A 15,135-nucleotide genomic window follows, 5' to 3' on the forward strand; every position below is an offset into this window, starting at 1 on the left:
TAAAATACAGGGCAAAAGTAGGTTTAGTTATGAGTACATAAAACAGAGCTTATTCTTGTATTATTATTTATTAATTATTGTGTTATTTTCTATACAAACAACTATAAACCTACATTTGCCCCATCCTGCATTTGTTTTGAAATTTTAAAATTACCATAATTACCTTATAAAACCAAACACCAATATATAAAAGCAACACAAGTTTGTAAAACTCTTGAGTAAGAATAAACATTCTCCATAATTTTTAAAGATATAAGCAGATGAGAATAACTCAAGAAGATGAGCTTTTCCCCAGCCTTCATAGCCCCAATATCATCGGATCAATTGCTAAAATTCTGTTATGCAACCAAGGGACTATATACTCCATCTCTACCACAGGAGCTACACTGGCATTTTCATCAAAGAACAGTCACCTGGGGATCCAAATCAGTGACTGTACAATAGACTGGTGAAAGAATGGCTCAGAATTGTAGCATATTGTTCCTCCAGATATGTTTGGGGTTAGCACAATCCAAGAAGCCCTTATGATGTTACCACGGATGTTGCACAGTGATCATTATGCTGAAGGTACTGGCAAAACACAATTTAACAATAAGTGAGACAGCCTCAATACAAACTTTACTTTGCTTAAGGATAGATATCATCCAAGTATTCTGATCCTTGCATGATGGGACCTCCCTCCTGCACCCTGAGGTATGTCTCCCTGTGATCCCTATCCACTGTGAGTCAATACAACCTGACATAACAGGCTTTGGAATTAGATAGACCTTGGTTTTAATTGTAACATCATTGAATAACTGTGACCTTGAGCATGTTACTATGTTTCTCTGAGCCTCAGTTTCATCATCTGTAAAAGAGATGACATATGTAACATATGTGGAGTGCCTAGTCCAGTGACGGCAAACCTTTTGAGCTCGGCGTGTCAACATTTTGAAAAACCCTAACTTAACTCTGGTGCCATGTCACATATAGAAATTTTTTGATATTTGCAACCATAGTAAAACAAAGATTTATATTTTTGATATTTATTTTATATATTTAAATGCCATTTAACAAAGAAAAATCAACCAAAAAAATGAGTTCGCGTGTCACCTCTGACATGCGTGTGTCATAGGTTCGCCATCACTGACCTAGTCCAATATCTGAAGAGAATAGGTCCTGAGGTTGAACTAGTTGACCTATGTGATTCATTACATTCTGGAGCTCTTTTGTCTGGGTTTAAATCTTGGTTCTATGCTTACTAGTTCTTTGACCTTGACCTATGTTGCTTCATCTGCCAAATGGGAATAATAAGTTGCTACTTCAGAGGGATGGTATGAGGGTTAAATGAGTTACAAGAGTTAAAAACATAAAGCCCATAGACTAGCACTTGACTCTTAAAGGTATAATCCTAAGGGCTCTACCTATACTATACTGTAGTATAATATACAGAGAGTTCTTGCTATATTAGCACACTATTCTACATAGTAAATATTCAATTAATAGTAGTGATTATTATACGAAGATGTGAGAAAAATTATATACTCTTTTGGAATACCCAAAGCTATGCATTTTACATTATACTGCACCTCAATTTAAAATAATTTTTGTTATTGAAATCAGAGACTTTGTTCATTTTGGCATCTGTTCTATTGCAAACCATAGTGCATCCTATCCTATTAGAATCGTGGCCAAGAAGACAGGCAAAGTCCTCCCACACATGGAGAAATGATGACCCCCAATGGCTGAACACAGGCATTTGTACCACCTACTCTCCACTTCACAAGGGGCACTTCCCTGCTGCTCTGCTCAGACACCTGCACACTCTGCCGTTCTTAGCCTCTCAATGTTGACAGCTGTTAGAACTAAGTTGCAAAGCTAATTGTACTTGCTCAGTAGATACTAATAATGTCATGGAGGACCAAGGGAATATGGAGAAAAGAAACATTAGGAGTTGACAGTCATAGGAGAATCAGAAGGGAGTTCAGCCCAGGCTGCATGACCAAAACAGTGTGCAGAGTAATGTGAAGGGGCTTAAAAAAGCATTATTTTTCCAAGACCAGTTGGCCATAGGGAAGAGTATTTATACTTATTGGTGTGATTATTCTGAAAAGCAAATATCTCACAGCTCTACCAAGTCTACACTGTGGCATGTCTGAGACGCACCTCTAAGCTATTCTGTTGACACATGCACATATCCCACTTCATTGCATAAGTGTTAGTGGGTTTTCAGAGAACATCCCCAATTATCTGAAAGGCTATTAAAATTCTTCTCCTTTAAAGTATTAAAGTACTTTTCTAACTACATATCTGTGGGGCTACATTTTCTTCATATGCTTCAATCAAGACAGACTGAATGCAAAAGCAGATGAGTATCCAAGTGTCTTCTATTAAAGCCAGATTTAAAAAAAATTTACAAAAATGTAAAGCAATGCCACTCTTTTCACTACATTTATTTATTTATTAAATAGTTATTTTTCATTTCTCAATTTCCTTATTTATCAATAGGGGATAAGAATTCTCCAATCTTGAAGGGTACACCTTCCACAGTGGCTCTGGGCTTTGACATGTGGCTTGCTTTGGAGAAAGGGACATTAGTAAGCATGATACAAGCAGAGGCTTGAAAAATGAGTAGTAGAGCTTGTCCACTTTCTTGCTTCTTTTGGAATCCAGCCACCATATCAAGAAGCCTGGGCTAGCCGACTGAACATAATACGCTGGTCTTTTGAGTGACTCATAGACCATACAGCCACAGCTGAGTCACCAGATGACTGCAGTCACATGAGCAACCCCAGGTTAAGACCCACACGAGAACTGCCTGGCAGAGTCAGCCCAAATTGCTAATCCACAGAATTGTACATTATTATTGTTTCAAGTCACTAAATTTTGGGATAGAGCTTCGGCCTGCAGACCGCAGGGTCCCAGTTGGATTCAGATCAAGGGCACATACCTAGGTTGCAGGCTGCTCCCTGGCCTGGGCCCAGGTCAGGGCTCATGTAGGAGGCAACCAATCAATGTATCCCTCTCACATTGAAGTTTCTCTCTGTCTTTCCCTCTCTCTTCCACGCTCTCTAAAAATCAATGGAAACATATCCTCAGGTGAGGATAAAAAAGAAAGAAAGAAATGTTATATCCTGTGAAAGAGACATCTTGAAAATGCCTAAAGAAAGTTGTCATTTTTTCGTGGTGAAGGGACTGGAATCCCTGTTGATGAAGACACCGCAGTGGCTGCGAGGGCCGAGGGCTGGCAGCCATGGTGGCGGGCAATGGCAGTAGCAGCAGGGTGATGGGGGCGGCGCCTTCCCCTGATCATTCCAGTCGCCTACCTCAGAGGGAGGCCAGACTGTGGCTTAGGCCCATTCCCCACAAGGAATAGGCCTAAGCTGTCAGTAGGACATCCCCTGAGGGCTCCCGGACTGTGAGAGGGGGCAGGCCTGGCTGAAGGACCCCCCCCAAGTGCATGGATTTTCATGCACCTGGCCTCTAGTATATGTATCATAGATACAGACAACAATGTGGTGATGGCCAGAGGGAAGGGGGTGGGGGGCTCAGGGCGGAGGTAGGCAAAGGTGGGGAAAAATAAAGACACCTGTAATAGCATCAACCATAAAAATAAAGTTTAAAAAAACAAACAACTAGGAGCCTGCAACCTAGGTATGTGCCCTTGATCTGAATCCAACCAGGGACACTGCGGTCTACAGGCCGAGGCTCTATCCACTGAGCCAAACCGGCGAGGGCAGGATATGACATTTCTTAGCCCCTCCAGCAGCGGACCTCTGTTTTTTTTTTTTCCAGGAGTGAGGTGGTAAAACCCTAGATCACCTTCTTGGATTTTTATTACCCAAGTTACCAAGAATGCCACGAGTACCACAAGCTTAGCCAATGAGCGGTCAGAAATGCACATCAGATCCCAGTGTCTTCTATTAAGCTAGACTTTAAAGAAATTTTCAAAAATGTACAATGCTACTCTTCTTACTAAATTTATTTTTGTTATTTTTCATAAAAATATGTATTTGTGATAAAATGTAATAGGTTTACTATTTTTAAATAAATCAGTAAATAAATATTAAGAGCATAAAGGACTACTAGGATATGCTCATAAGTACTCTGGAAAGTAGACAGAACTGGTTTAACCTACTTTTTTACAGACAAATAAATAGCTTTGATAATGTTAAATAACTTGCCCGTGATTCCCAGAGCACTGGTCACAATGCTGACTACACATGAGAAATACCTGGGAGCTTTAACAATATCCATAGATTGTTCTGAGATGGGGCAAAGGCATCTTTTTAAAGGTCCCAGTGATTCTCATGCAGTCTGGGTTAATAACCACTCTCCTAGAGAGAAACAGGCTAATGTACATAATCAGGTTGCAAGTCTCCCAAACAGCAATCTGACAAATAAGTCTATTAAGTACACTTTCTTTTATATTTAGACTACATCATTGCAGATTCTGAATTTACACAATTTTTTTTTTAATTTCTACTGGATTTCATTTTACTTACAGGATTCTTGCTTTGCCACTCAACAGGACAGTTGTAATCTTGCATGATCCAGGGATGGTTCAACAGATTTTTCACAGAAATCCGTTTCTTTGGGTCCACCTAGTGGCCATGGAGAAGTAGCTGGAGATTAGCATTCCAAACGAAGGACATAGAACAACTCTTTTCCTCCTGAGAACTCAAAATTCATCAGAACAGATGTAAACTTTATCATCACAAAAATGCTGTCAAAGACCTTAAAATGGCCTTGGAATAAATTCTTTTAGAAAGGCAATAGAAGCAAGAAAACTATAGCAACCAACATAGGCTTAGGAGATAAATGTTTAACAAACACGAACTTCATTGGTATGGACATTATTCATGAAGTTCAGCCAATCTATTGTATGATGTAATAGTCTTTTGCTGGAAAACCTATTCACAGGAAGTATTCACCAATTTAATATTCAAGCAGCCACAATGCAGGGCATTCATACTGAATATGCAATCTCTACCTCCCGAGGAGCTTACAATCACATAGAACAAGTTGAAAAGCACACCTTTCTTTTCCATTTGTAATTTTCAAATACGAAGAGAGGAAAATTAATCAACAAAGATTAAGTTTTTTGGCGTTTAAAAGAAAGGATGAGGTGTTTTCAATCTCGTTATAGAGATTTGGTGGTCTGGCCCTACTTAATCAAGGGGAGTGAGCCTGAGGTAAATTTTGAATAAAAAGTGGAGAAGGCAATTAATAGATGGAAAAACTGGGAGATATTCTGAATACATAATAATAATAATAAAAAAATTGCACTAATAAGGTATTCATATTTTCCAAGTGTTTCCTATTAATCTCATGTTATCCTCATAACAATACACAGCAGAGAGGCCAGGCCCAGAATCGCCCTTTTATAGATCAGTACTAGAGTAGGTGGCATGCATATTATTGGGAGGGTGGATACTTAGACCTCAGCATTCCTGACTTTCACTCAGAGGCCATTTTTCTAAATCAGTGGTTCTCAAAGTGTGTCCCAGCAGCCTCAGTGTCAGCTGGGAGCTTGTAAGAAGTACAAATTCTTAGTCTTGCCCCAGATCTATTGAATCAGACACCCTCAGGGTGGTGCCCGGCGATAGGTGTTTTGACAAGCCCATCTGACAGTTGCGACACATGCTAACATTTGAGAACCACTACACTAAGTAGATCATGGGGTCCACCCAACTGTACATCAGCTCACTCAAGCTTATATTAAGTATCTACTACATACCTAATGTATAAGAGTGGGGGGCAAGGAAACAGAAGCGAGTGGAGCAAGAGTTGGTTACAGAAAACAGACAATGCTCAAGAAAAAGGAGGAAAAACCACATCAGCAAAGACATGCAACAGAGGTCTAAAAAATGCATTTGCAACAGAATTAAGAAAGCATCTAGTAGAGAATGTTTGTACAGTAGACATAATAAATGCAATTTTTAAGCTAACAGTTACATTTGCTGTCCTCCAAATATAGTAGTAGCACCACAGACATATTACAGTTGAGTCGAACCATTCCAATAGACTTCTATTATTTAAAAATACTAAGTAACAAAGTTTACCTGTAGCATTTGTTGAAGAAGCAGAATGCTACTGGGAGAGAGCCACTTAGGAACCTCATATTTCCCTTTCTGCAAAAAAAAAGAAAACATTTAAGAAAGTTAGGTTCAATCAGCCTTGACACAAATTTCTAAGGTAAACAAGCTTGAAGACTTCACCCAACTATAAAATTTCATAAACATTATTAATAACATAAGAAATCCACTTCTTGCCCTAGCTGGCTTGGCTCAGTGGATAGAGCATCGGCCTGAAGACTGAAAGGTCCCAGGTTCGATTCGCAGTCAAGGGCACATGACTGGGTTGTGGGCTCAATCCCCCGTGTGGGGCATGCAGGAGGCAGCCGATCAATGATCCTCTCTAATCATTGAAGTTTCTATCTCTCTCTCTCACTCTCCCTCTTTGAAATCAATAAAAATATATATATATATTTTTAATATATTTTATTGATTTTTTTACAGAGAGGAAGGAAGAGGGATAGAGAGTTAGAAACATCGATGAGAGAGAAACACCGATCAGCTGCCGCCTGCACACCCCCTACTGGGGATGTGCCCGCAACCAAGGTACATGCCCTTGACCGGAATCGAACCTGGGACCCTTCAGTCCGCAGGCTGACGCTCTATCCACTGAGCCAAACCGGCTATGGAATAAAAATATATTTTTAAAAAAGAAATTCATTTCTTGCCTTAAAGAAAAAAATATCCAGCAAATTGAATACTATTATCACCTCTAAATAATCCACATATCAGAGGACTAGAGTACAGAGACTGTAAAAGTGGAAAACATAAAGGTTATAGGGCTTTGGAATCTGTAATATGCACTGTGTTGCTGAAGCAAATTTTAGTTTACAATCTAAAAACACTCATCAGTTGACAAAATGAGATAATTTTTAGAAAAGGCATATTTGGTGGCAGGACATAGGCTGTGGTTAAAAACAGGTCACATATCATCCACAAGGCAGAATTTATAGTCACTGAGGGAAACCGATGAAAGCCAACTTCTAAAGCAAGTACCTCTTTTGGGAATGGAAGAGACTCAGAAGACAAATGTTTATAATCTGGTATACTCAGAACCTATAATCACCAAGTCATCAACTGAAAATAAGACCAGGGGCTTGAGAAACACTAACACGTAACAGAATATTTCTAAACAACCTGCCACACACCCCAATTCAGAGAAAATGATATAATCATTTCTCTTAGCAGAGAACAAATTATTTAATGCTGCCAGGATAACAGGTTAATTATTTGAGCAAAATTAAGATTGAACTGTAATTCACAGTCTATACCAAAATTAATTCCACCCAGATTAAAGAGGACCATAAGAGTATATAAAGAGGCCCTAACCGGTTTGGCTCAGTGGATAGAGCGTCGGCCTGCGAACTAAAGGGTCCCAGGTTCGATTCCAGTCAAGGGCATGTACCTTGGTTGTGGGCACATCCCCAGTAGGGGGTGTACAGGAGGCAGCTGATCGATGTTTCTCTCTCATTGATGTTTCTAACTCTCTATCCCTCTCCCTTCCTCTCTGTGAAAAAAATCAATAAAATATATTTAAGAAAAAAGAGTATATAAAGAGTATGCAAATACAGGACAATAAGAGTATAAGTATATAAAGAAAGTATGGGTGATTATTTTTAGAGTTTTTCTAGACATAACGGCAAAACCAAAAACTATGACAAAATAAAAAACTGGCATTTCTATACAGCGAAACACCACTAACCAGGTTAATTAACAGCAAATTGGGGGTGGGGGAAACCATTTCTACCTAAATGACAAAAGATTAATATATTTCATCAGATTAAAAAACTCTCACAAATCATTAAGATTTCACCACTACCAAACCTGTTTTTCCCACATCCCCCCTACTCCCCCATCTCAGCAAATGGCAACTACATTACCAGGTGCTCAGGCCAAACACTTGGCATCATCTTTAGCTCCTCTTTCTCTCACACTTCACATCCAACTCATCAGCAAAATCTACTGCTTCTATGTTCAAAATATATCCAGAATCACCTGTCACTGCCTCCACATCACTAAATTCTCTCACCTGGCATACTGCTAGGGGCTCCTAACTGGTCTTCCAGATTTCACCACTGTCCCCCACAGTCTAGTCTCCACTACCACCACCAATGTTCTTTTAAAACATCTGACCTGGGAGTACCCTTCTAGTTGCTAGATGGGATGCTGCCCAATCCATGAATTACTTAATAAAGCCAAATAGATCTTGAAAAATACATAGAGTCTGGTCATGTCACTTCATTACTCCAAACTCTCTACTATCTCCCCCTTTTGTTCAGAATGAAATCCAAATTCCTTACTCTGGCTCTAAGGCCCTGCCTGGTTTGTATCTCCCCATCCAGCCCACTCCCCCACTCCTTGTTGCCTCCCAAATTCACCTCCTAACTGTCCCCCTCACTCATAAACAGTCCTGCCTTCGGGCCTTTGCACTTTGTTCTCTCTGCCTATAATACTTTCCCCAATATCTACAGTGACTGTGCCTTAATCTTCTTCAAATCTCCACTTAAATTCAGTGTTATCAGTGAGGGCTCCTCTGACCACCTTTATAAACAGCATCCCTTCCCTCCTCTACCCCATCATTATCTACCTCCTTTTCATGCCTACTTTCCTTTATAGTCCCATCCCCACTTGTCAAATGACATATTTATTTCTTTTCCACCTCACTACATTAGAATATAAGCTCTTTAATCACAGGGATTTTGTCTGTGCTGTCCATCTAGACCAGCCGTGGGCAAACTATGGCCCGTGGGCCGGATCCGGCCTGTTTGAAATGAATAAAACTAAAAAAAAAAAAACATACCCTTTTATGTAATGATGTTTACTTTGAATTTATATTAGTTCACACAAACACTCCATCCATGCTTTTGTTCCGGCCCTCCGGTTCAGTTTAAGAACCCATTGTGGCCCTCGAGTCAAAAAGTTTGCCCACCCCTGATAGACTGTCTGGCCCTAGCATATAAAATGTGCTCAATAATAAATGAAGGAATGAGATAAAAAGGTATGCATTTCAAAAGAAAATGGGCAAAGAATAGTCACAGGTATTGCCCAAAATAAGAACTTGTAAATGGCCAATAAACATGAAATGGTAAACTAATCTAGTAATGAAAATAACTTAAACAAGAATATGATACCATCTGTTCTCTATCAAACTGACAAACTTTAAAAAAAATCACTCAGTAAGAGTTCAGGGACAAGAGTGGCTATATATACAACTAGAGGATATAAACTGTTATGAAGAGTAATTTGGAAATACATATGTATAAAACACATTCAAAATTGCATGTCCTTGATCCAGCAATTTCACTCCTAGCAATTTATCCTCAACAAATAATGTGGTATGCAAAAACTTATGGATAGGAACATTCAGCACAGAATTGTTTACGGTACCTTTGGGAACTAAGGAATATAGTCTGATACGGAAAACTTCACAGGGCCCCCCAAATTAATGAAAGACAAAATTAACTGAATAAAGACTCAGTAGAGTGCCTTCCACAAGTCATAAGGCCGGTGACCCACCCCCATGACCTGACATGCTCAGCTCAGACTCTGCACTGAAATACTGGCAGAAATAAAGTCCAGAGCTGAGTTCTGCTGCCAGCTTAATCCAACAACTTATTTGTACACAGTACTTTAAAACACACAGGGCATTTGTACAAATGTTTTTATCCCGTGCAGTAGGCAGGGATTATTAACCACATTGCACAGATGAGGAAACTACATCTCAGTCAAGGATAGCAAATGCTTGTTTAGTATTATAATGCAATGGTTCTCAACTGGGGATGTGCTTTTGTCCTCCAGGGAACATCAGGCAGTGTCTGGAGACATTTTTGATTGTCATGACTTGGGGCTACTATGGGCAGAGTGGGTGGAAGCCAGGGATGCTGCTAAACATCCTATGATGTGCAGGACAGCTCCCACAACAAAGAATTATCTAGTCCAAAATGTCAATAGTGCCCTGGCCAGATGGCTCAGTTGGCTGGAGTGTCGTCCCGTACATCAAAAGGTTTTATGGGTTGGATCCCTGGTCGGGAAGCATATAGGAGGCAACCAATCAATGTTTCTCTCTCACATCAATGTTTCTCTCTCACATCGATGTTTCTCTCTCTTCCTCCCTCTCTCCCTCATCCTCTCCCTTACTCTCTCTGTCAAAACCAATAAAAACATGTCTTGGGTGAGGAATGAAAATAAAATAAAATAAAATGTCAATAGTGTCAAAGCTGAGAAAGATTGTTATAGAGGAAAAAGGGGTATATATAGATAGGACTAGAAGAGAGATACAGTACTTTTTCTACTGTACTGTGCTGGAAGGTCTAAGGAAGCCTAAGGGTAGCCAGGAAGAAAGGCTCCTCATTTAAATACTGAAAGCATATATCTAAGGATCAGACATAAAAGATCTTGACAGGAACAACTGTGCTAGGGAAGAGTAACTCTAGAAAAGGCCCTGTGACAGCCTTGGCTGTGCCCCTCCACCCTGACTTAAGCTCAGTCTTTGGAGAATTTTTGTGTATTTAAGGGATGATTACCTTGAAAAAGAGAGCAAGAAACAGGTAATGCAGAGAAAACCCAAGTGGGAGAGGAAAAAAGATCTGTGGGCTAATAAAATAATTCTGGGAATTCTAATGGGCTTGAAATTGTTCATTTTTCACATGGTGCTAAGAAAGTAGGCAATTGCTCCAACACATACATAATCACAGCACTGTAGTCAGCTCTGTAATTATAAAATATAATCTCATTAAGAGATAATTTGCTCATTTTCTTTAAAATTATAAATTTTACTTGTTATAAAGCTATTTTACTTTCAAGCTATTCAACTTTCATTTACTAAATTATTTATACTCCCCTAATATTTGTGTACCCAGAACTAGAGTACAGTCATGCTTGTCTTTGAATGTAGTGATGGCAAATGAATATAGGTGACATTAATAAGATTAATAATCTATCAGTAATCATGCTGGAAATTGCAGTTGAGCATTTTGGTTAAAATAGTCAACAAATGCAAACAGTAAACAAAGTCTGCCTCTTAAACAAGAGTTACATACAGTATGTCAAATATTGCTGGGTATTTAAATCAAACCAGGAACTGAGGGAAGTGTTATTCCCCAGTGAGGAATTTTAGAACATTCTAGGCAAAAATACATACTGCATGCAAGTGATACGACACCTTAATTAGATTCAACCAGCAGACTATTACACTGCGACTCGGAACAATAGTTCTGAGCCAAGATTACAATAAATTTCAAAATCTATAATGTGTGAAATTAAATTCCACAATAATACATAAAAGTCCTAATTTGAATCAATTTTCAACTTGCAAACACATGAAAAACTAAAAAATGAAATTCAGAGGAGAAACAAAGAATATACAGTATTAGTAAATAATATTAATTAGGAAGGCTAAATCTCCACTGAACAAGAATTAGACATTTCGTACCATATTCAATCCACTGCAGAAGTATTTGATTTACCAAAAATATCAATATCTACTATTAGGATGTAACACTTTTATATTATCTTAAGGTAATTCTCCTCCTCCCAGAGGATTAATACAGGATCCAGTAGTACACTCAAATAAAAAATAAAAGTAGAGGATACTGAAGTTTGCATGTTGGTACATTCACCTTGTATTGGTGAAACAATACATTCATAATTAAGAGCATTAATTCCATGGCTGCCATATGAATGCGAACGAACTTGCAGTAACAGCAAATGAACAGCACAGAAGTTTAGGCCTGGATAGGTTAAAAAAAACAGCAAAGTTTGGATTTCAGTCAGTAAATGAGGAAAACCATGGATATAATGTAGTTCAATTTCAGTAAGGAAGGAGTGGTATAAGGAGATAAAATATGATTCCATAGATATACTAATCTGAAAAAAATACATAAAATCTGGTATACACTGTCACTAGGTAAATAACCTCATGCCAATAAATTTGAAAAATTAGACAAAAGGGACACATTATGTCCAATTCTGAATTCCTGATCATCCCTGCTCTACCAGGAGTCTTTCCCATCCCAGATGATAGCAGCTCCAACTTCCTAGTTGCTCAGGTTACTCCCCTCACCCCATCCATCAGCAAATCACATCAGTTATATTTGCAAGTATAACAAGAAAGCAGATATTATAACTACTGGACTGATGACTACCAGGCTTAAAATTAAAAACACGTTTAGAATTAGTGCCACTATGTTAGCTATCTGCACCAAAAGAAATGCTTTCCTCTACTGATGTAATTGTTCCCCTTACTTTTCTCATAAATACCCTTTCCTTTGCCTCATAATCAGAACACTATTTGGGTTTCTGCCTGAATCAGTGCTTCCCAAATAACTTCTTTTTTTTATCTCAAATAAATGCTTGCTACCTTTCACTTTGATCTTTTATTTTTAGGTTAACACTAGTGACTATGATCATGGCGGTTACATGAATATTAGGCAAAATTTTTTACTGCAATTCCCAGGGTGGGATATAGGGAAAACTACATAGTCAAATAAATTTTAAAATTGAAGATTGAACTTAGTGTCCTTAGACTTCTATCACATATGCAATGGGCCTCCTGGGACTCTCAACTTGTGCACCTTTCCAGAAATGACAGTTGATTTAGGTGGTGTCCTACCTAAACGGTGTTACAAACCCAATAGTCCAGCCACATACCAGCAAACCTCTCACCATTTCTCTTAATGCTCCTCCCAACTAATGCCTCTATGTCTACTCCACCAGGCATGCTCTGTCCCACATCTGTTTCAGAAACACTTTTACCCTTCTTTTAAAGCCCTGCTCAAACCTCACCTCCTTTCAAATCCCATGCCGACTCCTGTATTACCTTCATTTATCCCTGTTATAATATGGCATCCCTGACCTCTTGCCCTTTTGAGATAAGATAGCCTTGGCTCTGTCTCCAACAAGAAAGCAAGTCCTGGTGAACAATGATCAAGTTTCATAGATCTTTGTTCACAACCTTTCAGCATCTCACACAAAGAAGACCTTCAGGAAACATTTGTTCAACAGAACTGAATTCAAGACGCACTCAGAGACACTGCTCTGCTGGTCTGACCCTGGTTTGCTACAGACTCAGTATGGTGCCCTTTCTTCACCTTTGCCTATCTTCTTTTGCTAGCTTGCCTTAAATATTAACTCTGCCCAGCTGGCGTGGTTCAGTGGTTTAGCGTCGACCTATGAACCAGGATGTCACAGTTCAATTCCCAGTCAGGGCACATGCGCAGGTTACGGGCTCAATTCCCAGTAGGGGCATGCAGGAGGCAACCAATGAATGATTCTCTCTCATCATTGATGTTTCTATCCCTCTAGGGATAGAACTGGGAATGGAACCATGACCTCCTGGTTCATAGGTTGACGCTCAACCACTGAGCCATGCTGGCCGGGCATTAAAAAACATTTTAAGTATTAACTCTTTAAAAAGAATTTTACCATTTTCCTTGCTATATCTGATTTTGGGGTGGTTTTTTAAAATATGTTTTTATTGATTTCAGACAGGAAGGGAGAGGAAGAGAGAGATAGACACATCAGTGATGACAGAGAATCACTGATCAGCTGCCTCCTGCACGCCCCTACTGGGGATTGAGCCCGAAACCTGGGCATGTGCCCTTGACCGGAATCGAATCTGAGACCCTTCAGTCCGCAGGTCGATGCTCTATCCACTGAGCGAAACCAGTTAGGGAAATTTTTTTAATTGAATGGTGTAATTCACACAACATAAAATCCACCCTTTTAAGTATACAAGTCAGTGGTTTTTAGTACATTCACAAAGTTGTGCAACCATCATAACTAATTCCAGACAGAATGTTATCATCACCCCAAAGAGAAATTCCATAGTCATCAGCATTCACTCCCCACTGCCACTCCACCTTTCCCCAACCCCATAACCACAAATCTACTTTCTATCTCTAGCACATATGATTTAACAAAGCTTGGTTTTATTATCCCTTATAACCAAATATTTTACCTTCAAAAAGAAAGTTTTTCTTATTTTATAGGAAAATTTTATTTTAACACAGCAACTAACTAAAGTATCATTTCAGGATACAAAACAAAAACTCTTATCAGGAAAATCATCTTACATGTTTACTTTCCCTTAATTTTTTGTTTTGTTAAGCTTTTTATTGAAGAACTATAATAAACATATAGAAAAGTACATATTAGGGTATACTTTGATAAATTTTCAAAAACTGAATACACAAGTATAACCAGCACCCAGATCAAGGCAGAACCGAAGCCCATGCCCCTCTTCCAGGCACTTTCACCTCCAAAGAGTAACCATTATCTTGACTTCTAACAGCATACATTACTTTTGTCTGTTTTTGTACTTTCACAAGTAGAAGTATTTAATATGCAGTACAGAAAACGTTTACAATGAAATTTATACCTTGGAGTACTCACCATAATCTTCTTGTACAAAACCATAACATTATCATCATCAAATGGTAGAAAGCCACACATAAGTACATATAAGAGTATGCCCATGCTCCAAACATCTGCCTGAGAGGGAGAAAATAATAAATAATTCCAAAAAGAAAATTTAGAACATATTTGAGAATGGCAGTACACAGAATTACAGAATCTTCACAGAGCTGTGAGATCATCCAATTAAACCTGCTTATTCTACAGACAGGGGACCTAAAGCCCAGAAAGGAATACTTATCCAAAGTCACCTAGGCCACCTGACATCCAATTCAGTGCACTCTCCTTTAATACTGGACTCTAATGCTTTATAGAAAACTAGAGGCCCGGTGCATGAAATTCGTGCATGGGTGGGGAGGGGTCCCTCAGCCCAGCCTGCACCCTCTCACAATCCGGGACCGCTAGCTCCTACCGCTTGCTTGCCTGCCTGCCTGCCTGCCTCATCACCCCTAATCCCTCTGCCTGCCTGCCTGATTGCCCCTAACTGCCTCTGCCTGCCTGCCTCATCACCCCTAACTCCTCTGCCTGCCTGCCTGATTGCCCCTAACCGCCTTTGCCTTGGCCCCCGCCACCGTGGCTTTGTCTGGAAGGACATCCGGAAGGTCGTTCGGCTGCCCAGTAATTAGCATATTACGCTTTTATTATTATAGATAATTTCCAATTGACT

The 15,135-nt window shown here is 39.3% G+C and overlaps 1 protein-coding gene across 1 annotated transcript in view; it reads right to left on the bottom strand.

The window, feature by feature from the left end:
• MELK (maternal embryonic leucine zipper kinase) overlaps window positions 1-15,135 on the bottom strand; it is a 54,867-nt gene that overhangs the window by 23,780 nt on the left and 15,952 nt on the right. Inside the window, exons 7-9 of the mRNA XM_070430112.1 lie at window positions 14,448-14,546; window positions 6,045-6,113; window positions 4,485-4,583 (exon numbers count right to left, since the gene is read on the bottom strand). Coding sequence (XP_070286213.1) covers window positions 4,485-4,583; window positions 6,045-6,113; window positions 14,448-14,546 — 267 coding nt within the window. The remainder of the gene's footprint in view (window positions 1-4,484; window positions 4,584-6,044; window positions 6,114-14,447; window positions 14,547-15,135) is intronic.

The sequence above is a fragment of the Myotis yumanensis genome, unplaced genomic scaffold (assembly GCF_028538775.1).
Source record: "Myotis yumanensis isolate MYYU_CA2020_CCGP unplaced genomic scaffold, mMyoYum1.0.hap1 SCAF_12, whole genome shotgun sequence".
In the NCBI taxonomy this organism is placed as follows: domain Eukaryota; kingdom Metazoa; phylum Chordata; class Mammalia; order Chiroptera; family Vespertilionidae; genus Myotis; species Myotis yumanensis.